General features: G+C 40.3%; 2 protein-coding genes across 7 annotated transcripts; one reads left to right on the plus strand and one right to left on the minus strand.

Moving 5' to 3' along the window:
* The first annotated feature begins 1,676 nt into the window (after window positions 1-1,676).
* atxn2l (ataxin 2-like) lies at window positions 1,677-12,105 on the plus strand. 6 transcript variants are annotated; one of them, XM_026997885.3, is made up of 24 exons: window positions 1,677-2,010; window positions 2,306-2,412; window positions 3,617-3,656; window positions 3,899-3,955; window positions 4,215-4,286; window positions 4,836-5,010; window positions 5,133-5,254; window positions 5,471-5,562; window positions 5,812-6,033; window positions 6,137-6,498; window positions 6,585-6,668; window positions 6,803-6,937; window positions 7,046-7,114; window positions 7,209-7,270; window positions 7,450-7,820; window positions 8,104-8,173; window positions 8,298-8,420; window positions 8,548-8,611; window positions 9,445-9,605; window positions 9,903-10,035; window positions 10,409-10,518; window positions 10,631-10,813; window positions 11,433-11,631; window positions 11,933-12,105. In XM_026997885.3, the coding sequence occupies exons 1-24, from the start codon at window positions 1,990-1,992 to the stop codon at window positions 11,989-11,991; spliced, it is 3,093 nt and encodes a 1,030-aa protein (XP_026853686.2). In that variant the 5' UTR covers window positions 1,677-1,989; the 3' UTR covers window positions 11,992-12,105. The 6 variants fall into 6 exon arrangements, with proteins under 6 accessions (XP_026853686.2, XP_026853688.2, XP_026853689.2 ...); XM_026997888.3 differs by lacking the exons at window positions 1,677-2,010; window positions 2,306-2,412 and adding exons at window positions 2,514-2,863; window positions 3,253-3,335 and having other exon boundaries at window positions 11,933-12,103; XM_026997889.3 differs by lacking the exons at window positions 1,677-2,010; window positions 2,306-2,412 and adding exons at window positions 2,514-2,863; window positions 3,294-3,335 and having other exon boundaries at window positions 11,933-12,103.
* A 244-nt stretch (window positions 12,106-12,349) lies between these two features.
* lat (linker for activation of T cells) lies at window positions 12,350-20,647 on the minus strand. The gene is made up of 13 exons (XM_035528161.2): window positions 19,338-20,647; window positions 17,663-17,767; window positions 17,494-17,533; window positions 16,958-16,992; window positions 16,123-16,180; window positions 15,988-16,040; window positions 15,546-15,572; window positions 15,262-15,316; window positions 14,916-14,977; window positions 14,653-14,712; window positions 14,514-14,570; window positions 13,782-13,850; window positions 12,350-13,525 (listed from the first exon to the last, which is right to left on the minus strand). The coding sequence occupies exons 2-13, from the start codon at window positions 17,763-17,765 to the stop codon at window positions 13,506-13,508; spliced, it is 639 nt and encodes a 212-aa protein (XP_035384054.1). The 5' UTR covers window positions 17,766-17,767; window positions 19,338-20,647; the 3' UTR covers window positions 12,350-13,505.
* Between the last annotated feature and the right edge of the window lie 81 nt (window positions 20,648-20,728).

A 20,728-nucleotide genomic window follows, 5' to 3' on the forward strand; every position in this document is an offset into this window, starting at 1 on the left:
GTTAACAGTGCAGTATTAGACTTATTCAAATCCTACTTAAGGGGTTGTGATTGCACTGGGTACTCACACAACTAAGTGCAAGTGTTGATTCTGGGCCCTAAATTATTTAATCTATATATGCTTCCCCTAGTTGATATAATCAATAAATATAACATTTGCTTCCATTGCTATGCAGATGACACCCATATATTTCATTAGAACCTCATAACTACATATAGAACCCTTGCAAGACTGCACAGATGACATCAACGAATGGTCTCAGATAAGATTCTGGTAATTGAAAATGAAGATCAGAGAAGGTTGTTTACTTCATTGTTTACTGTTTGTTTATGTCACTCATTGTCAGTGAAGACAAGAAAATATCTGAAATCTAGTTTTCACAGTGACACTTTCAATAACCACATTAGTGAGGTCTGTAAAAGAGCATATTATCACCTCCATAATATTTCTAAAATCCATGACAATTTCTCTTTTGCTTTCAGTGAGAAACTCAAAAATGCCGTTGTTACATTTAGAGTAGATGCTCTCTAATCTGGCCTACCCAAGAGTTCCATTAATCTGCATCTAGTTCAGAAGGCAGCAGCTAGGATGCTCACTCATACTAATGAAGGAATGAGGGATAACTTTACACCCACTGACAAATATCGCCACTGGCTACCCATATCTTTCAGGGCTGATTTTAATATTGTGGTATTAGTCATTATTTGCCCTCAGGGTCTTGTGCCCCTTCTACTTTAGTGCATTATATGATGCTTCAAAAAGCTCCTGCTCAGCCTCTGAGATTTTATTAGTCTAATACTAGTCATACCAGAAACCCTGCTGAAGAGGGTGTGGGGGTGTTTCTACTTTTAAGCATTATGGCTTTAGGATCTGGAATTGTCCTCCTGAAAGTTTGTGATTTACAGCACTGGTGCCTTCATAAATGTAGAAATGGACTTATTCAGTATTGCATTCAGTTAGGAATTCATATTTTAGTATAAATCACTTTTTAATGTGTTTTATGTGTTTTCTTATGGATATTTTATTCATTTTCTCTCTTTTTCATTTATTTTATATTTTGTATTTATCCTTATAATATAAAGTATGCTGTAATCCTGTTTTTAAAAAGTTATTATTATTATTATTATTATTTATTATTATTATTATTAGTAGTAGTAGTAGTAGTAGTAGTAGTAGTAGTAGTAGTTGTTGTTGTTGTTGTTGTAGTAGTATTTATTTCATCTGCCTTTTATAAACAAAGTCAACAAAAAAGACGAATGCTGTTTGTGGTAACATTATACTGAATGTGTGAAATATTCGGTTGGAATAGAGGTTTTTTACCTCGCCGAAGGTCTTTTGTTTTACAACTAAGGAATGTGCCTGGTAACGTGGTGGTGCGTAGGGTTGCCAGATTCAGATCATTTTTCCTTATCTATCGCAATGTTTCAGCAAAGAGGATGTAAACTTAATAACGAATTATACTAAAACACCCTCAGGAAATATTGGGTAGTTATGTTATACTTTGTATCGTTGTAATGTAAAACCATTACGATGTTCGGAGGATTACCTTCCTAACCTCACTTTGGTGACAAACCTAGCTAGACGCGCTGAATGAATACGTCGATGCGTCATTAATGTAGTTTCACTAGGGGACGGACCAATCAAAAGAGAGATTGTTGACAACGGGTTGCCATTACGTTTAAGGCAAATCCTAAGACGTGGTACCGGCTTTTTTAAAATAAGAAATATTGTTTGACACTTCCCCAAGAGTGCTTATGACATGTTTTCGAAGTAAAGAAGAAGATTCGGGGTTACTGGGAAGAAAATCATCAAGGATTACAAAACATTTCTGACATATTCGAAGATTAAGATAGTTAGGTTACTGGCTAGCTAAGATAGCTATCCTACACCGAAGAACACAGAGAAGCCCCTCGCTGCTCAGAAGTAACGTTAGGGGACTTCAGATAGGTGACCAGCTTAGTTAACGCTAGCAATCAGGCTAGGTTAGCTATGTCTTTCCGCCGCCAGAATGTGAGTATATATTTTATATTTTGTACACATGATAAATAGCTTAAGCAATATGTTTTGCTTAGCTATTATATATAACAATATATAGACTATTCAGACAAATATTGGTTAAATTGTATTAGCTATATGCTTGTTAACAAACATTAGCTATGTTAACTAGCTACTTAGCTAGCTAGCTAGCCAGTTGTACTTCTAAGTAACAGTTAGCCCGGTTATTTTACGCGGACTCAAACGTGTAATATTAGTTACGTTTATACCATCATTATGTGGAAATATAACGAACGAATGTGTTTTTCAGCAACAGTCTGGACCAGGTGGCCGCAAAACCTCTAATGGAACTTCTGGATCGGCCAGCATGTCATCCACAGTTCCTGGGAGTAACACTACCAGATCTACCCCTGGAAGGTAATCTGAACCCGGCTACTCTTCACAGAAAATCCAGGGATTGGCATTCATCAAGAGGCCTACCGGTTAAAAGGGGCGTGTGTTTTATGTAAATAAAGCATTAAGTATTGGCAGAAAAGACCAATTGGACAATATCTTATTGAGTTAACGGTTACGGAGGCCAATTAGAACTGAGCAGTAGTGATTGGCATTCATTTTGACCAATGAATCGATGGGGTTCGTAGTCCAAAAATCCCGCCTCCGTAAGTAGTCTGAACATATACATGGCAAAAAGATAATTGATTGACGCTACAATCGACCAATCATTCTCTTTGGGAGGGCAGAGGCGATAGAGCAGCAGTGTTTGTTGTTGTTTTTCTAAACCATATGATACAGAATAGTGTTTGCGTCTCAAATCGAGCATTTCAGGCCGACTTCATCGTTTAAAGCCCGGAATGAACGTGACAAAAAAGTATTAAATCTACCATTTTGTAACATTTTTTGTCGTACAGTAGGCGTTTTTAAATAGCTAGGAAGCTAACTACTTACGTCAATCTGTTTGTCTTGTATTGTTACGGTATCATTTGCGCATCTTCGCTAAAGCTACCTAGCTAGCATAACCGACGCCTTGGCTTTAACGCTACTCAGTAGGTTAAATCTCACTTAGCACTGTATCTAATTTTCTTTAATAGTGACACCTTGTTGTTAGTAACTAGATTAATTGCGCCCAAAATATCCAGAATATAGTTCCTTAGTTTGTTCGCTGGCTATCGTTAATGGTTTGCTAGTCAGAACACACAATACCAATGTAGGAATAGCGTGACTGTTAGATGTTTACTCGGCTGTGTTTTGTGGCTGAAGGTGCGAGTTAGCCTCCAGTAACCATTGTGTCGATGCTTCAGGAGTCAGTCCACAAACGGGTTGCTGTGAAAAGGCTGAAAAGGGTCTGTGAGGAAAGTGTTCTGTCAAATTCTTAGTGCTCTGATCGAAGAATCACATTTGGGCGAATTAAGTTTCTTGATTGTAATTCCCCTTAATAAACCGCAGAACACACACACACACACACACACACACACACACACACACACACACACAAACACACACACAAACATACACACAAAATTACTTGAGCATAATACGTTAAATATTTTAACATTCGTCTTATTTGTTCTGTGTACAAATGTTGAAATTTGTACATATTTAAATTAGTTGTTGTTATTTTCAGGAACAGAAACTCCGTGAAGCCTCCCTCTCAGTCTTCCCCTGTATGTAATATAACTAGTCCATTAATAATTTATTATTAATAATCCATTATTATTAATCCATATTATACCTGTGTCTGTTTGCTCAGTGCTTTGTTATTGATAGTTACTCTCTTATGCACTTACATATTAGCATATCTTATCCATTTAGTTATACCATAATTTGCACAAATATTATAAGCAAATGTAATAATTAATGGATATTTTTAATGTTCATGAGTTATCTATGTTTAATTCATTCTTAGGTGTTTGAGGGCATCTACAATAACTCACGGATGCTCCATTTTCTCACAGCGGTGGTGGTGAGTTTCTTCGCCCTTCACCAGGCACTCCTCAGGGGAGTTGTAGAACAAGGTTGATCAGTACTGGGCTGTTGGACCTCAACAGAGGGAAACAAGACTGTTGTTTCTGTCTCCCATTTTCAAATTACTCCCTGTTTACAAGCTACCTGTCATCATGGACTTTTTTTTCCCTAAACATTAAACAGCTCTTTTAAATTTCTGCCTTCTGTTCATACCTTTGTCTATCCATCCCTTTGTATCTCTGATTCCTATCTCCCAGGGCTGCAGGTGTGACGTGAGGGTGAAGAATGGCACTGTTTATGAGGGCATATTTAAGACTTTAAGCTCAAGGGTAAGTAGTGAATGACACACATGGTTTAAACATGTTTTTTTGCTTACCTCCATGTCACATATTCCTGAGCTAAGAATTAGTAATTGACAGCCAAAGTCTTTTATTTTTACATGTAGACAGTGTGTCAGAGACATCATACATTGAAATGCCTAGTAGTGAAACTCAGGATAAATTAAGGGCCGAATGTGAATGCAAAAATGCAATAGAAAATGTAAGAGTATATGTGTAGTGTATATAGTAGTGCAGTTTACATTGAGAGATACATGTATATCATATAAAAATATAAATCTTGTGTATTTACATTGAGTTTTACAGCAAGCGTTTCCAGTATACATATATGCAATTGAGCAGTTGAAAAAGGTATGCAGTGAAATTGCAGTGTCTTAGTGACTGAAGCTTTGCAGTTGACCAGAAAATGGGTGTCTATTAATCTATATGTATTATGTATCTATAAATCTCCTATGGAGTAGGTGACAATAACTATGCTGATGAGACAGGCATGTCAGTGGAGAAATTTACCTTCAAAGTGTTGTGTGTGTGTATGGGTAGTGTGAGCTGGCAGTAGATGCTGTGCATAAGATTAGGGTTGAGGATGGCGAAGGTTGTGGAGGTGGAACGTCCACACACCCCAGGAGAGAGGAGATCACAGACACCATGATCTTTAGCCCCAGTGACCTAATCACCATGACCTGCAGAGATGTGGACCTCAACTATGCTACCCGAGGTGTGTGTGTGTGTACGTTTGTGTGTGTATGAGAGAGCCCTGTAGCTATGTCCATAGAAATCGTGATGATCCTGGATGCTAAGGGGTTGGTTGTGATTTTATGTTTGTGTGTGTCTGTGTAGACACCTTCACAGATGCAACAATCAGCTCATCCAGAGTAAACGGTGACCACAGAGAGAAGGTGTTGCAGAGGTGGGATGGAGGAGACAGCAATGGAGAGAACTATGACCTAGATACAGACACAGTGAGCTTAACCTCCCGTGCATGCACATGCTCAAACATGAACACACGGACATATTTACTTCAAGCAAATTGTTTTATTAAAGGCTAAAACGCTAGTATTGGACAGAATCTAGGTGAAATAATGTTGATGAGGCTCAGATGATGTCCTTTAATCTTTATCCCAGTCATGTGAATGTTTGTTCTCTCACTCTCTTCCATCTGTCTCTCTGCCTGTCAGTCTAATGGTTGGGATGCCACTGAGATGTTCCGCTTCAATGAAGAAACGTATGGGGTGAAGTCCACCTATGACGCCAGCCTCTCAATGTACACGTGAGTTTGTCTCACATACACAGATGAAACATGAATAATTATTGTCTTTGTATGAATCAGATTAGGCATGATGGTTTGATTTGTAGATTTTGTACATGGGCATCCCATTAGCATGGCAGTTTAAGGCATGCCTGGACTGAATGGGTGGGTGGGAAATCAGCCCTGTACAGGTTGCATCAGATGGTACAATTAACAAAAGATGATTATATGTAATTGTGAAATCTTGAGAAATGGTTGAAACACCCTCAGGGTTCCTCTGGAGCGGGGTACTTCAGAAGGCTACCGGCAGCGAGAGGCACGAGCAGCCCGGCTGGCCAGTGAAATTGAGTCCAGCTCACAGTACCGCCACCGAGTGGCGCTGGAGAACGATGAAGGCAGGAGTGAAGAGGAAAAATACAGCGCTGTAGTGCGGGACGGAGGGGAGCGGGAGAGAGGGAGAGACAGCCCTGGGTTCCCCAGCTCTGGGAGCAGGTCAGTCTGCCATGCTACTGCCCTTAATTGTGGGCTTTCACTCGGAGCCTTTTGCACTGTATGAAATTTAGATTTCCTTCTTTCTTTCCACTTTTTCTCTTAGGGAGGGCAAGTATATTCCCTTACCCCAGAGGGCGAGAGAGAGAGAAATGGGTGTGTCCAGGGGTGATAGAGAAAGAGGAGGCTCCTCCTCTCTTCCTAATCGAACAAACAGACCAACCCCCTCGAGTTCCTCTCCCAGGCCTTCTCTTCCTTCTGGCAGCAGTCAGCCTGCCCCACCCTCTGACAGAAACGGTCCACTGTCTATCAGAGGGGGATACTCTCCTCACCAGTCACAGTGTAGCCCACCTGCCCATCCCCGGACAATGGAGCCTGGCCACACCAGCCCACCTGCCCCACACATGATCCCTCACTCCCTCTCACACCCACAGTCTCTCTCTGACTCCACACGACCTGTTAATGGAGGTAAGTCGTATGTATATTTGGAGGCATTCATGTGCGGGTTACACAGTCCATGTTTGATATTGTCAAATTGATCTTTTGTAATATAGTATCGTCCAGAACATCCCCAAAATCTCAGAGGCCTGCACAAACCAGAAGTTTGCGCTCATCCAACTCCCACTCTTCACCTACAGGTGAATAAATGTGTATACACACACACACACACACACACACCCGTGAACACAAGCACTTGCATTAATTTACAAAATTAACCCTCTTTTTTATCAAATACTGTTTCATTTTTCCCATTCTCTCTCCATCTCTCCAGTCTCTCATTCCCCAAAACCTGACGCACACACCCAAGACTCCCTTCCTCAGTCAACTCATACCTACCTGGACACCTCTGCAGTTACCATGGTGACCCCAAAGCCCTCTGGCCCTACCCCTCTCTTCCCTGTAGATGGTAAGCAGCAGTAGTTAGGCTGATGAGGATGATGATTCTTCCATTAATATAATCCGTGGTAAACCTTGATTTTTCTTGCCTTTAATCTTCCTATACAATTTGTCACAGTAAATGAGATTTTGTCTAAGGAGAGGACAGACAGCCCTGCCAGTCCTCAGGAGGGCAAAAGCAATAAAGGTAGATCTTTCTTCACAGTTGCACACCTCCACTTGCATCTCCCCCTTAAAATATTTTTACTTTGAATGTAATGAATCACTTTTTTGGTTGCCAGCTCCCTCAGTTCAGCAGAGATCACAGATAGAAGAGCTTCGTAAATTTGGGAAGGAGTTCAGGGTGAGTACGTTGAAATTCAAATTACATGTCTCAAAAAACAGAAAGAAAGGGCTTGATGTTTTTTGGTTTTTCTCTGCTTTTACATGATATTAAATAAGTTCTATGCTAAGCTTTGTTGATTCAGGATGCCATTAAAATTGTTAAAATTCAAACTAAATGACACCCTTGTTGTTTCACAGCTTCAGTCTGCCTCCTCCCCCTCCAGCCCCAGCGCAGCAGCCACCCCCAGTGACCCTCCCCAGCCAAGCCCTGCCCACAGCACACAAGCAGACCCCAGCTCTTCCACAGAACTCAAAACTGCCTCGCCCACAACCCCCACTCAGGAGCCTCTGTCAAATGAAGCAAGCAGAGAGGCGAGCACCGAGGGTCCTGCTCCACCCACCCCGACACCAGTCACCCCCACTGCTACACCTGCACCTACACCTGGTGGTGCCCCACAACCCTCTGTTTCAGACGGCCAAGTGGCAGCGGTTCCCCCCCAGCCTGCCCGGACCCCGGGCAGGGAAGACAGCAGAGCCGAGGCTGGGGATCGAGATGAGGGTGTGGCCGAGTGAGTAGGGGAAATTCTAACAATTTAGCCAGGACTGTGCTCTATGGTTGAAAAGTTTGTGTGATTTTAAAATGGGGCTCTGATGCAGCCTAACCCGTCTATCAGTCTGTACATGTGATGTGAAGGACTTACTCTGCTTGAAATGAGCACTCGCCGTCCACCAGGTGTGGGTGGATTGTGGGTGTGATTCCTTTGACTAGTACATTTTAGTACTTTCTCTTCCATTACTTCAGTTCAGGGTTACTGCTTGTGTATTGAACCGTTTCCCCTTTTTTTTCTGCAGTCAAGTGAAGAAGTCCACACTAAATCCCAACGCCAAAGAATTTAATCCCATCAAGGCCCCACTAACCATGGTGAGTGTATTGCACTACAGATCTTCTCCAGTCATTCATGTAGACACAGTTTTTTATATATATATATAAAACCGAGCTGTTGAGGGATACGTGCATGCCTCTTGACATTTTGTTTGGGGTTCAGGTGAAGCCTTCGGCGACCCCCACACCTCGACCCACACCTCCAAGCCCCTCTGTGGTACTCCAGCCTCCTGCTGGCCAGGGAGCCATATATGGCCACCAGTACCTGAGCTACGTAGCCGTACAGGTACAGTAATGCGCATACTGTAGAGTTTTAGAATTACAATGTTTTTCTTGATTATAGTGTATCACCGGGTTTGTATGTGCAAATCATGGCGCTCTGTACACGTGGGATTTCCGTCTGCCTCCTTCAGGCCCCTCAGATGTACCAGTACACAGTGTCAACTGTCAGCCAGGGCAAATACCCCAGAGCTAAAGGTAAACACCTCCACACCCATTTCACTGCAGTACTGCAATATCTATACAAGCCACATAGTCCACCACCTAGTGCTAAGCAACCAGAACTAGGCAGCACATAGTGTCCAACTCTGACAGTGTTCTAATGATTGCCTTGGCACCAGTCGCATTTCTCTCTAAGGTGTTAAATTGCCATGTAGAAATATTGTTTGGGGTATTTTTCTCCCTTCTAAAAACCCAAATATCTTCTCCAGCAAATACCTGCTGGGGATGATGAACGTGAACATCTTAGTACAACAGTCTTACATTCAGTCAGTGAGATTGGGCAGTTCGTCTTGCAATTATTGACTAAAATATTGGCACAGTGTGAGTCTGTTAACTCCTTAACTCCTCTGAGCTGCATCAAAAAAAGATTATTCCTGTGTAATCACCCAGTATGTTTTCATTATCCAGCTAGCTAATATAGTTACCAGTTCTCATTTGTTAGTATATTTATTAATAAGTGTTTCTGACAGAATGTGGAAAAGCTTTTTTTTATAATCCTGGGCTGTGTTGCAGTACTGATGTAAGTGGTACAAGCCACAATATATTTTGATCCTATTATAAACCCAGTTTCACTACGTTAATACAGTTGACAATCACTACATTTATTTATATTGGAAGGCTTACTCAGATCATTTTGTTATGAATCCTGTTATAGATCTCAGGTTTGCTGCTTGTTCATAAGTTTTAAAGAGAATGTTTGTCACTCGGTAGACAAGGAATTTGTTGCAGATGCATGAAAGAATGAAATCTGAACTCCACATGCACAGGGGGACATCGCACCCCATTTACCGGCTCCTTCTCTCTCTCAGGCTCAGTGGTGGGCCCTCGTCCAGACCACAGCTCAACAGCACCCCCTATGATTCAAACAGCGGCATCTGCAGCAGGTCCTCCTCTTGTGGCTTCCCCTTACACACAGTCCTACCTGCAGTACAGCCAGGTCATTCCTGCCATGCCTCACTACCCCGGACAGGTACCCTCATGTCTTTGTCGCGTGCACACACACACACACACACACACACACACACACACACACACACACACACACACACACACACACACACACACACACACACACATACACACACACATATAGTGTGTGTGTGTAATATATGTGTATAATAATGTGTGTAATATAATATATACACATAAACATACACATACACACATACACTGCATGGTGTAATGCGTAACTGTGTCCAAATCCAGTTGTGTCATAAATTCATGAACACATTCCTGTCTCCCTGTTCTTTACCTCCCTCCCTTCTAGCCAGTGTACTCCATGCTGCAGGGTGGAGCGCGGATGCTGAGTTCAGGAGGACACCCTCAGACACTGGGGCCCCCTGGCCCTCAGTACCCAGGCCAGAGCGATGGACCTCCAGGAGCCCAGCAGGGCATGTACAGTATGTCTCAATGTCCCACACAGATTGCCATCTATTGACGTGAACTTCAGTTACTCTTGAATGACTGCTAATATCACCAACAAACACTTTTTGTTCTGGCCATTGATTTATGTTTTTGTTTGTTGGTGATATTAGCAGCCATTTTGCAAAGAGCTGTCCCATAAAAAGCACAAAAACTACATCTAGGCTTGTGGTTTTATTTATATATATATATATATATATTTTTAGAGAGAGAGAGAGAGAGAGAGAAACTTGAGTAACTACCTACAGAATGTGCATACATAATGCACAAAACTACATCTAGGCTTGTGCTTTTTATTGGACAGCTCTTTGCAAAGTGGCTGACACTAATACGTGGATCTTGTTTTTCTAGCCCCACAGACATTCTCTCATCCCTCGGGCTCCATGCATCCACCACAACCCTCCAGCACCCCCACTGGGAGCCAACCACCTCCACAGCACCCTGCCCCCAGCCCGGGACAGGTACAGCCACATGTCATCACTCAGATCACAGCATCTTGTATAAGTGGTTGTTTAGTCTGAAAGATTCTCCCTCTCCCTCTCTCCCTCCCCCTCCTCCGCCTTCCCTCCCTAGTCTGCTCAGTCAGGTCCACAGCCTCAGGCGCTGTACCATTCAGGTCCACTGTCAGCCCCAACGCCCCCTAACCTGCCGCCAGGCCACAGCTCGCCCCAGGCCTCCTACTCTCTCCAGAGCTACAGCCTGCCAGGCCACCAGCCGTTGCCTCACCCCTATTCCTCCATTGGGCAGCTCACACAGGTACGCCACCGTGGCAGCACCCTCTGTGGAGGCCATTCAGGTAGGCAAAATGCACATTTCACTACCAAGAGTGTGTAATGGACATTTTGTAAACCTTTTGCCTATATGCACAAACCATTCCACTGCAGAGGAAGCAGAGGACAATGTGTGCATTAGCGTGCAGCAGCGTATTACACCCACAGAATCAGAGAGTGGGGGTGGTTGGGTACTTTTAACTTCTCTGTTTCATTCTTCACATCTCACTCAGCTTCATTCAGTGCAGAGTAATTCAGCACACCAACAACAGTTATCACTGAGACATGTAGTCATTTACCTTTATGGCATTTAGCTGACGGTTTTATCCAAAGCAACTTACAATTATGAGTGAATACAACTTGGAAAAATTAAGGGCCTTGCTCAGTGACGCAACAGTGGCAACTTGGCAGAGTGGCTTGACCTGGCAATCTTCTGTTTACTAGTCAAGTACCTTTAACCATTGAGCTACAACTGCCCATGTCACTTAATGTGGCTCTGGTGTAGTACATCTAGCGACTTTTCTTTGCCAACACTCTTGCACCTGCTCATGCTCTGTAACACTCTTTCATTGTCTTTCTTCGCTCTCAACCCCCATTCTGCCCAGGCTCATGTTTCAGGAGCTCTCTCGGGTCCTCACCCCTCTGGAGGTCATGGCCCTCCACCGATGATGCTGCTTCATGCCCCGCCTCCACCTCCCCCACAGCAGGGCCCTGGTTCTGGGCCTGGACCCCAGCACCCCTCTCATGGACCACCACCCCAGCCAGGAGCGCATCAACATTACACCTTCATCGGGCACCACCAGGGTGAGCTGTCTGCATGATGTCCTGCCTTATTCCCCATTCTAGCAGCTGCTATCTGGCTTTTTGGTTTAAAGTATCTTTACATACAATATAATAATATAGTAATTACAAAGATAACTCAGACATACATGCATATCTATTACAGGCAAAGTGCGTGCTAAGGCCTCGACTACCTAGTATATGCATGTAGTACTACAGTAAAAACTTCAAACGGAAGTAAAACATGTAATGTGGAGTCATGTGTTAGATGGATAGAATTACAGATTTGAAAAATAATGAAAGATTATTTTGGCAAACTTCCCAGCTATGCAGGTGCAGCCCCACCCTTCTCAGCAGATACCCTTCCATCCTCCTGGAAACTGAGGGAAGTGAGACGGTCACAGTTCTGGCTTCAGCTGCCCAGGGAGGGAGAGTTCCTCTCAACCTATATATATATATATATATATATATATATATATATATATATATATATATATGCGTATATATGCGTATATGCATGCCCAGGGAGGGAGAGTTCCTCTCAACCTAGCGCACGCATATATGCGCATATATATATATATATATATATATATATATATATATATATATATATATATATATATATGCGTATATATATATGCGTATATGCGTATATGCATGCCCAGGGAGGGAGAGTTCCTCTCAACCTAGCGTGCAAGCGCGCATATATATATATATATATATATATATATATATATATATATATATATATATATATATATATATATATATATATATATATATATATATATATATATATATAAAAATTACACACCACACACACACAGCGCCACTTACACTTCAAAGACCCATCGTCTCCTTTTACTCCAGAAACAGATTTTCTGTTTTGGTTTTATTCTTATCTGTTGGAAAGACCTTTTTTTTTTGTTGAAGTGGATGGGTCACAGTGTGTGTCTAAAACAGAGGGAATGAGTGAGAGAGAGTGAATGTGACAAAGTGAAACAAAGCACGAGCCGAAAGATTGAGACCTTTTATAAAGATAGATAGTATGATTTCTCCCTTCTTCCTCAAACCCTTAATTATTAAATAATAAAAAATGGACAAAAAAATAAATAAAATTTCAAACTCTCCAAGCTGGTGTTTTGTGTGTCTTCATCTTGACTGTATCTAGTCTTAAAATGTTATTTAGATTAAAGAAGTGTTTATATACCAGTTATAAATCATATAGCATCTAGCAAATCTCTATCAACATTTTGCCCACAGGACCCTTTAGCTATGCTAATTGCCTTTGAACAGCAAGATGGACAAAACTAAATCTGATACAATTTTAACAATGTAATACATAAAAAACAAACAAGCATAACAGGTGCTACCTGATTATATATGTCTGTATGTATATCACTCTTCCTAGTCTTGAATATACAGTAGTAATGACCTCACATGCACCCAATTCTTGAGAGCACACTGCAGAAGAAGGTCGCTGCATATTCAATATTCAAAACAAACGGGTGCAGTGTAAGAAAGGATTATATTGTTTCATATACAACAACCAATGAAAAATAGCTGGTTTCATTGTAATTATGGAATAAAAAGTCAAATATTTTATATGATATAATATAGCCAAAGTCAGAAACAATAAGTGATTTAAAAGGAATATTCTCAGGAATTGTCAGCATATCCTATCAACAGGACTTTGAAGTACAGTAAACTAACAAAACAATTCTTTATAGGACTTATCACAAATGTCCATACTGCATGAGAGCATTTTTTTAAAAAGTATACTAAATACAAAATATCAACTCTGTCAAGTTGATTGTATAGTATGCTTTAAAAAACAATCCTCAATACGATCTTCACGGATGTGATTCAAGCTTCATCTTGACTCCTGTTCGTTTGAATCAGCCTAGATGGATGGTAACTGGAAGAGGATGGGTGGTGATGGATCGGATATATAGAGAGAATGGGGAAACAGAAAGAGCAATACTAATAATACGCAGCATTTCTAATCCATTATGGCTATTACTATATGAATATGTGAGCTTCCCTTTAACAAAGTCCAGTGGCTCTGCACGTTTTATATGATATGCAAATCCATAGGTCTAATAGAGAAAATACAGACTGCTTTTTTTGACTAAAGAAATACTAAGCAACAGCAATTAATCAATTGGTTCTACCTTGTTGTGGGGCGTTCACATAGTCAGAGCTGTCCTGACCATCACTGCTGCAACTCCCAAACGATCCAACTGGAAACACACACTGGTATTACAATTTTTATTTCGTATTTCCATCGTTTTGGCTCTTCTTTCAAATAAAGGATGCATTTTAGGCTTAAAGCAAAACATAAACATAGCATAAGTGAATTAAAACATAACTATACATACATAATACATAAACATCACCAAATCATAAAGCATGTTTTCCATCCAGAGCTGATCATAGTACAGTTAAGCTTGCAAACATTCCCAGCAGTTCATCACTATCTTATGTTTCCATTGTGGACTCTTAATTATAACTTCAAACAATATCCCTGTTGGAGGTAGAAGAAGCATATTGATCTTCTATGTATTCTTTTGTATCATCAGTAAAGTTCATTTTATTCCACAGGTTATTTAAACCATATATTAAGTTAACTGTACACTGCAGGCCATGTGATAGCTTCAGAATTAGATATCAGCAGAAGAAAGGTTTATATGCAGAAGAAGACATTTTTGAGGTATTGGGCAAACATTTCAGATGGATCTGAACCTGCTGGAACCCTTGCATCTACTATTCAGAATGTTAAAAAAAATCCCTCTAAACTAACTAACAGATTGGATGAATGCACAACCTTCAGTATATCTGTCTACAGCCTTAAAGATTATAATTGAACTATGATGGTGGTGAGGAGAAGCCATTCTTTGACTTACTTGGGGTTTGGCTGATGATTTCTTTGTTATCTTTGACATTCATATATTGTTGGCTGTCTGTAAACACATGCATGAGATCACCAGATTAGACTTGACAAGATGTGTCACTGAACTGTTTTACTGTCAGTCTATATCCTACCTGAATCATCATCATCACTAATTGATTTTTCTTCAGGCCGGACATTCTCATAATTTTGCCCTAGAAAATGAGTACAGAAAACACATAATGAACAGCAGAAAGCACTGGAGAGCTCTACTCCTTTTTGAAAACCTTACTTTTTCTCAGAAATGATTTGCTACAGAACTATACTTTTTTTTTCTTGAATCAGCACAAACTAGTAAAACATATGGAGGTACAGCTATGCTCAGCAATACAGTCCTTGGGACTCCTCTCTTGCCCACCTGAATTGGTAGAAGATGCCAGACTAGGCTGGGACACGCGTGTTTCATCGGGTAGCACATCTCTAAAACACAGTAACAGAAAGAAGTGTGCCTAATCAACGACAAGATCATCTAACAGATCAGTTATAATAACAGTAGCATTCAGGAATTAAAATAACACAAATAACTCAGAAGACTATTCATATGAGGGACATATTATGAATAGAAACCTATGACTGCATACTATTTTAATACTTTATTTAAGGTACAGGAGAATGATCAAATTGAGAATCAGTTTTTCAGTTTGAGAGTCCTGGATCAGAGAGAGAGAGAGAGAGAGAGAGGGGAGAGAGAGATGTGTTCTTACAGGTAGTCGTTATTCTTATCACTATCTGGGGGCAGCTCATAGCCATTTCCATCTTCTAAAGACACAACAAAACAAATGATCAGTCTCTACAACCAGTACCACACTCACATCCACACAAACATACAGATCATTATATGACTGCATACTTTTAAAGTAAACCAGATACAAGACATTCATATTTTACACAGTGTTGCTTAAACCATGCTACTCTTGTCTTAAAGCAAAGCAGCAATGAGCAAATTTATATATGTATATATTTCTATTATTTATTTATTTTTGCTCACCTTCATTGACATAATCACTCTGACTTCCTGGTTTGAAAAAAACAACAACAACAAAAGGCATCAGATTATCTAAATATTAAAATCCAAAATAAAAGTTATATAATAAAGTTTTGTAGTAGTATACTAAAAGATTTGCTCAGAAGAAATCATTTCAATGGGCACACAGGTGCTTTATTTGTCTTAGTTTACTCTTTCACCCTATGAGCCCTTTAATTCAGAATTTGTGCCTTTATCTCAAGGGTTTTGTGCTAGGTTTGAGCTCTGCCCAAATTATGACTACGTCACCACTCTGTAGTCCATGGCTAAGCTTCCTGTTTAACTGAGAACTGCGGAAATAAAACCACCCTTTATTTCCACCATGGGGGAATAAAGGTGTTGAATAAATGTGTGAAATGTCCAGAAGCCGTGCATTGTGAAGCAGTAATGACAGCAGGTACCTCACCATCAGGGGAAGGACAGGGAGAGCGACGATTTGAGCCATGCACTGATGGGGAACTGAAAGGACAGGGGGCATAAGAGGATTAGGTCCCATTACATAAAAGCGTGTTTGTGTTTGTGTGCACTAATCAATACTCACGTGATAAAGTGAGGTTGATCCACTGGAGATAAGGTATTGGAACATGCATTATCTGTAACTATGGAAGAGATGGAGAAAGTTAAATAATAGCTACTACAAGAATGATTACCATCATGGGGGGGGGGGGGGGGGGAATGGCATTTTAGGGCCACTGTTAGAAAATTCAAAATATTAGATTTCGAGAATAAATTCGTAATAAACCAGGAAGGTATAAGAACATGAAACTTCCATCAGATTAGACCAAAGCCAAGTCAAGACTGTCCTGTCCTATCCACTGTCCTGTAGGGTTAACCATTTCCTATCCCAACACACATTCCAGCTCATGGAGAGATTCACATTTAGCTAATGAGCTGAAGCAGGAGTGCCTGGAAATACAGGCCAGTTGGTGCTCAGAGCTGAGGTCACTTCCAAAATTAAAGTAAAATAAGCAACATGCCTGTAATTAAATGCATTCGAGACCTGACAAAATAAACAAGGGAAGGCAAGGGAAGGGCTAGACACAAGCATTACGTACACAAAATAAATTTTATGCTAAATTTCAAGGCAAAAATAAAGGTAGGCTAATTGAGAATAAGACCGTGGCAGTTCATGGGTGGGAACTAAGATGCTCCTTTTCAGCCTTCACTACAAATATTGACTTTGGTCTTGTAATTTTACGATTAAAATCTCGAAATATTATGACTTTATTTTCGAAACATTATGACTTTAATAGTGGCCCTAAAATGCCGTTGTACCAGCTTGTCCTAGTTATTAAAAAAACTGAAATATTTATGCAGACAAGCATGAAAAAAATGGGTGAGCCTTTTTTTTTTTATTGAATAAATGTTGTGTTTACATGGGCGAATTACTGTGAACGTTGTTCCATGGTTCCTGTAAGATCAGAGATAGAGATTCTGAGAATCTGAACCAACAATGACATTTCAGCACATATGCACACAGACGAGTACACGCCAAGCGGTGTTATGAAGTACAGTAAACTGAGGGGAAAATCAACTTCATAGTCAATAATCCAAAGAGGTTTATGTAGATAAATATATAAATTATCCAAAGTCATTTGGAATTATTTGTGTAAGCAGTGATAGAAGCTGAATATTATATTAACCTTAGCATAAGAGAGCAAACACGTGCAGTTTATGAGAAACGTGTTGACAATGGTCCTCCATCAAGAGTGCCAGAAACTGACCACTGAAGACCGCATCCAAAGTACTCATGGCAATGGATAGATTATGTATAACTGTACAACTATAAAGCTAAGCGATCAGGTGCAAGGTGTGTGTTTCTAATAAAGTTATACGCAGCTAGATATATAAGTAGGCTCAGCAAAAGCAGAAGCATTACAGGAAAGGTAAATTTGTATAAATCATGACTTACATTTGATTAGGGTGTGGATTGTAGGGCTGTGTTATTTTCTCTAAAGGAAAATTTCAAAAGAAGGAGGGGGGGGGGTTCCATCATTACACAGTGGATTACAGTAATGAAAGAGCCAAGCATACTGTGTCCATAAGTGACGGGTCAGTTTAGACCACATTCTTCATCTTACTTTGTTGGCTGTTTCCTTTGCAGTATAGACACAGACTTGTGAGGATGATCACTGACAGAACCAGTAGACCACCCACCACCGTGCATACTGTAGTAGAATCCATACCTGAGAAGTTTGGGACATCAAGTTTGGAATAAGTTAGGTTTCAAATGGAATAAAAAGTTATTTTTACTATATCATTTTGACTCCTGACATGGCTGAGAAAAAAATCCTGTGTAAATGCTTATCAGCATTGCAGACTTTAACTGACTGAACACAGTATGTGTTCAGTTGTTTATGGAAATGTATCACTCCACACTCTCACTGCACCATTGTTAACTAACAAAGGGGACACCTTTGCAGTAGTTCTACAGGTAATAACCATTACTTTCAGAATGTACTGAATATATATAAGAAAAGTATATATATTGCACAAATAGGCAATATTTGCTTTTGTTTTTAGTTAAAGTTTAGGGATAGTTTTACTTTTAATACAATTTCCTAGCCTATTGTGTGTGTGCGTGTATATTTTATTTCTATCATGTTTGTTTTAGTATGTTAGATCAGCTGGGCTATTTGTGCCTAATGCATTTATAATGCATTTTGAAGTTGAATGTAAAATCTTTTTATTACACCCCAAGTCACAAATACTAAGACAATTACTGTCAGTCAGTGTAAGAATGGAAATGAAATGAAATGCTAAAATGTAACTAATTTCAAATTGTATTCTATATTATTTAAGGTGTCTTTGAAAGGCAGATGGTTTAAATGACACTTTAATGCACACTCAATTTGATTTATTTAATTTGGCTTCGGCAGTGTTTCATAAAACCTCAACCTGTACTCATACTGTCTCGTGCTGTGTTTGTGTGTGGTTGCATTTAGTGCCAGGAAACGGATTTCCTGTATTTTGCAGTTAGATTAGAAGGGGAGAAAAGAGGCACATTATGAGAGTATGAGCTAAGCCTCCCCTCACACCTACAGGTGCAGAGCCTTTCAACACTTCCAGGCTCCAAATGCAGGACCCCTAGTACAACCATTTTGTGCCAATGCAGTGTGAGTCTGCCTGTGTGTTTGAAATGCCAGAGGGGCCATCAATATGGAAAACCCAGGCTGATTTAACATAGACAATTTACGTTTCAGTAGTGAAACCATAGAATAGAATAAAAATACATGATAAAACGTGACCTGCATTAGACACTGGAGAGTAACACAATTCTAATTAGGGGCAAAGGAAGATAAGAAAGCAGTCAAGTAAAAATATGACGTTTCCTTAACAGACTAGTAGTTTCCTTCATAGACCAATGTGGTTTACAGTTCTGAGCACTTGACCACTTAATTTTCAAGAGACCTGGACCTGAAAAAAAACAAAACAAAACAAAACCTGGACCTGCCACAACAGCTGAAATAAGGATGATTATGGTAAGTTGGAGACTGAGGAAGGTCGATGAAATAAGCATGGGGGAGGCTGAGATGGGGAATGAGGTAGATGGTGGTGCACTAGAGTATAGAAAGCCTGAGATCAGGAGACAACTAATAAGCTGATCTAGCCACAACTTTAATGCCACACAGTAATGCAATGTTAATGTTTTATCCATGACACTGAACAACTAAGCAAAATATACTTCTAGTAGGTGGATCTCAGTGAAACGCTACACAGTGGCACTTGAATACAATGTAAATCAATAAGGCTTACCTGCACAGTAGCACCTATTGCAGGGATCCTGAACCAAACTGGAGACCAGTCCACACACATACACGTTACTGGACAAAATTCACCGCTGGTTCACACCCCAGATTTCGTCATATTGGCTTACTGACACAACTTGTCCCTCGTCTTCGCTGTAGACTAGGTAGCCTTCTATGCTGGCTCACTCAGACCTTCAATCACAATAGGCCACTCAAACTGTTAAATTCTATGAGAGCAAAAGCTAAGCGCTTAGCTCAGTGCTTCAGCACGAGTGTACTAAAGCCTAGAGTATTTTTTATCTTTCCTGTGTCTGCACCCTCTTTCGCTCTCTCCCCTCATAGGTTCATTCTAAATGTCATTTTATCCTTCCCCTTCAGTCTCTGAGCACATCTCAGTTAGTTTCTGCCTTTTCCATCTGATCTGCCCCGTTCCTGTGGAGTTCTTTTTCTTACTCTCTTTTCTCCCTTGTATCTTGCATCTCTCCTTCACAGAGGCAATCATTACTTATACAAGCCCTTTAAATTTTCTAATTTGTCAATCTTTGGACAATGGGACAATCCAACATTAAGTATTTACAACATACAGCAATACACACACTTTCTGATGCATCTGAAGCTAAGAAAGAATTAAGATCAAACTTTTATCTAGGTGAAGGTGGGACAACATAAAAGCTCTTAATACCAATAGTTATGTATATTTGCGTCTGAAGAATCACACGATCTCATTATTTGTTCTCTCTTTAATCATCAGTACTTTGATTTTGATTCAATTTGGATTCCCTGGGACAAGTAACCAAGTCCTGTGGAATAGAAAATCACAGAATGGTTCACTCTGCCAGAAACCAGTCAGTTCTACTGGAAGATGGGGAGGAATAGGGAAAAAAAATATGAATTACATCCTCAACAAACTAAAAATAACTAATAAGCATTTCTAAACAGGCAGGCCCTGCGACGTTCACAATACTGCTGTTAATGTTTAGTCATAAACTTTGATCTCTCCACCCACTCATGCCATTTACTTGCATACATGCACTTCTCACACTTGCAAAGAAGCAGTTGCCCAAATCACCTGCCCTACACCACTAGTTTGGAACGGTTGAGTTTTCTGGCATTTGCAAGATTAATTTGCAATGCAGTGAGAAACATACTAAACCTAAGGCTCCCACCTACAAACAGGAAACCACAGCAACTGAAGACATCACATCACATCACTCTCCCTATTAGATTGAGAGATTAAAGGGGGGGGGGGGGTACATGGGGAAAAAAAAACTAGGGTGAGGTGATGGCAGTCAAGGACAGAGGAAAAATTGGGATGATAAATCAATCAGTATAAGACTGTAAAGCCAAGAATTTTAATAATCATACAGTATTTGTTCATTAAAGGAAAATACATCAGTA

The sequence above is a fragment of the Electrophorus electricus genome, chromosome 3 (assembly GCF_041902795.1).
Source record: "Electrophorus electricus isolate QZ-2024a chromosome 3, ASM4190279v1, whole genome shotgun sequence".
Lineage (NCBI taxonomy): Eukaryota > Metazoa > Chordata > Actinopteri > Gymnotiformes > Gymnotidae > Electrophorus > Electrophorus electricus.

Excerpts from the sequence above, each read along its gene's own strand:
- lat (XM_035528161.2), bottom strand. The coding sequence starts at position 17,765 with ATGGATTCTACTACAGTATGCACGGTGGTGGGTGGTCTACTGGTTCTG. Across the intron at positions 15,317-15,545 it reads GAGTGATTATGTCAATGAAG|AAGATGGAAATGGCTATGAG; the intron begins GTGAGCAAAAAT and ends TTGTGTCTTTAG. Across the intron at positions 14,713-14,915 it reads GGCATCTTCTACCAATTCAG|GGCAAAATTATGAGAATGTC; the intron begins GTGGGCAAGAGA and ends CTCATTTTCTAG.
- atxn2l (XM_026997885.3), top strand. The coding sequence starts at position 1,990 with ATGTCTTTCCGCCGCCAGAAT. Across the intron at positions 7,821-8,103 it reads CGAGATGAGGGTGTGGCCGA|TCAAGTGAAGAAGTCCACAC; the intron begins GTGAGTAGGGGA and ends TTTTTTCTGCAG. Across the intron at positions 8,612-9,444 it reads CAAATACCCCAGAGCTAAAG|GCTCAGTGGTGGGCCCTCGT; the intron begins GTAAACACCTCC and ends TCTCTCTCTCAG.